General features: G+C 40.9%; 1 protein-coding gene across 1 annotated transcript; it reads left to right on the top strand.

Annotated features, from left to right (window-relative positions):
* Nucleotides 1–278: 278 nt before the first annotated feature.
* On the top strand, nucleotides 279–2,389 carry kiaa1143 (KIAA1143 ortholog). Its single transcript, XM_058053057.1, has 2 exons — nucleotides 279–502; nucleotides 1,122–2,389. The coding sequence occupies exons 1-2, from the start codon at nucleotides 389–391 to the stop codon at nucleotides 1,506–1,508; spliced, it is 501 nt and encodes a 166-aa protein (XP_057909040.1). The 5' UTR covers nucleotides 279–388; the 3' UTR covers nucleotides 1,509–2,389.
* Nucleotides 2,390–3,022: the final 633 nt, after the last annotated feature.

The following is a 3,022-nucleotide window of genomic DNA, read 5'->3' on the forward strand; positions in this document are numbered from 1 at the left end:
CAAATCTCTAAACCGGAAATCGGGGTTTTTCCACGTAAAAGCGCCAATAATTCAATTCAATACAGTCGTCTGCTGAAATATATTTATTGCTTCTAGTTTAATAACATGTACTATTCTGATATTTGCAGAAGATGTTTTCATGAAAGAGATTTTAAATATTTACTGTAAAAATTAGCCCATTTACTTTTATTGTCTAAACCTTGCACTACAACCTTGTTCCGTTGCCCCGCTCTAAATTACACCAATCGCAGTCGCTCCTGGTAGTCACGTGACGTACCGGGCGCATTTTAATGACGTATTCCGGTTATGGCTGAAGCTAGAGCTGAAACAAACAAGGTAGCAATTTAAAGACAGCGTTGTTTGAGTCGCCGTGTCATATTCCTTCGCGATGAATAAGGGCAAGGCCAGCGGTGTGTCGTGGGTGAAACCAGCGGAGCCATCTTTTCTGCAGAAGTTTAAAAAAGATGTTGGTTACAAAGAAGGACCGACTGTTGACACAAAGGTATTACACTGTAATGGTTTGTCCTAACCATGTAGGCCACACAGTCAGGAGACGGGGAAGACCTGGGTTCGAATCTCTGCTTGTGTATCTCTGTGAAAAAAAAACATGCATGTTAGGTTAATTGTTCTGAGGTATGAATGTGAGTGTGAATAGTTGTTTGTCTGGATGTGTCCTGCCATTGGCTGGCGACCAGTCTAGGGTGTACCCCACCTCTCGCCCAAAGACAGCTGGGATAGGCTCCAGCATACCCGCCACGCTAGTGAGAATAAGCGACATAGAAGATGGATGGATAATTTGTCCTAATGTGGACCATTTGGATGTCATATTGGTGTGAATATTGGGTTATTTGGGTATATATGGATGTTGGTTAATTGGTCTTCCATAAGCATGTTTATGTAACCAAACAAATGGAAAATAGCGTGAAAAAATTGAAACTCAAATATCGCCCTATAATGTTTCCACATATCTAACTTATCTTTCGGTTTGTATCAAAAGTTACTTGGTAAACTTATCTCGTAACGTATGTGAGCTTGAAACGTGAAAAGTAATCTTTGTACAGGCAGGATTGTCAAAATTCTTGACCCAGTTTTGGAATGATTGTTTTGCATGGCCCCTGCAGCGACACACGATGCCAGCGCCGGATGACGATAGCGGGAGTGATCGGGAGGATGAATCGCCTCAAATCGTCGTCCTTGAAGACGGAGACCTGACCTCAGAGGAAGTGAAACATCTCAAAGAGGGAGCGCCACCAAAAGAAGGTTTGGAGAAAAGTAGGATTTTACCCCTGTCGCCAGAAAACCCGCCGCTTGCCGATGGGAAGATCCTCTTCAAGAAACCAGTCAAGCGCTCATCCTCAGACAAATTTCAAGGTATCACTGCCAGCTCCCGCAAGAAGAAGTGTGATGAAGCCGAGAGAGAGGATAAGAAGGAGGTGAATTCTGGGAAAAAGGTGAAAAACAACAGCCTTCTGTCATTTGGGTGCGATGACGAGGAAGAGGAGGACTGACTGGTTGTTTTCAAAGAGGATCATGGGACATTCATAGAGAAATGATTCATAGGCTGTGTGTCGTTTTGTGTGCATAATTTCTGTATTGAAAATTCTCAGCGTACGTATGGATGTGCACATATTGACGCATAACCACGGTGTGCATTTGTGTATCAAGTGCTACGGTTATTCATCTATAAGGATTTACATTTTCTCGGCACCTCATCTTTCTTGTAATAGTCTTTGACTCCATGTGGTCCACTAAGTATTAGGATTAGAGATGCACGAAGTCTTGAAAAAAAAAAATACAGCTAACTTTTTTTAGATCCACTTTTAAATTTTTTTATTTAAAGTATAGTTTGTGCACAACTGGAGATAAGAAGGACTAATTAGGATATGACCAAGTGTAGCCGTTGATTTATCCCAATCAGATATAATGAAATTACTACTAGCACATCACTGCTATCAGGAGAAGCAGAGTATAGAGCAGAGGGAGCCACCTGCCATGGCCCAGCAAGGTGCACTGTATTCAGGCACACACTCCGAGCAGCCGGTGGTCACACTCCCAAGTGCTCCTGAGGACTTCCGGATACGTAGCTCAATGCACCCCCTATAGGGAAGTCCGGATCACACAGACGTCAGTAGAACTCTGTGTTAGAAAAAAAACTAACATGCAGAGCCATCCCAAACTTCTTCCAGGGCTCACTTCCAAATGCGTATAAACATTAACATAAACATTGTTTAATACAACATTCATAGGTCAAAAAAGTGGAAAAAGCATGATAGGTCCCCTTTAGTGTTATTGTATATCGGACATCATAATTCCCTCATATCGGTCTGGTAATCATTGTGCATCCCCAATTAGAATTTTTCATTAAAATGACCAGAAAGATTGCATCATCTATCTGTTCTTTTATTTGACTCTAAAAGAAGAATTGTCAATTCTGGTGACTTCAGATAAAATCTGATTTTTAAAGTTCTCCACTTTTATTGTAGCTTTGTTGAACAGAAAGCAACAGAATATCAACATAAAAGAATCCCCCCAAAAAAGAATATAATAATAATAATAATACATTTTATTTGTATAGCGCTTTTCAAGATACTCAAAGACACTTTACAAAAGAATGAAGTTGAATAGAGCAAGTAAACAGAATAAAAGACACACCAAAATACAACATTCATTGGTTAGTACACAGTTAAAAAAAAAAAAAAGCAATCAATCGAAGAATCCCGTCATAACAACCAGATGGAGTGAAATTAGTATTTGATCCCCTACCAATAACCAATCAGAGCGCTTATGTGTCCATAAAACACAACACAGTCAGACTGTCATCAGACCTTCCACCACCATGGGCGACACCAAAGAGCTGACCTCAAGGACAGTATCGTAGACCGTAAAGGCGAAGGAGGAGCTGGTTGATGATGTCAAGGGCGTAGGGCGTTGGGAGTCGAGCTGGGTGATTTTGTGCCATTGCGAGTGTGCAGCTATGGATGTTCATCTTGTTACATTTGTAGTTTACCGTTTTTTTCCATTA

This window comes from Doryrhamphus excisus, chromosome 17, assembly GCF_030265055.1.
Source record: "Doryrhamphus excisus isolate RoL2022-K1 chromosome 17, RoL_Dexc_1.0, whole genome shotgun sequence".
Classification (NCBI taxonomy): Eukaryota; Metazoa; Chordata; class Actinopteri; order Syngnathiformes; family Syngnathidae; genus Doryrhamphus; species Doryrhamphus excisus.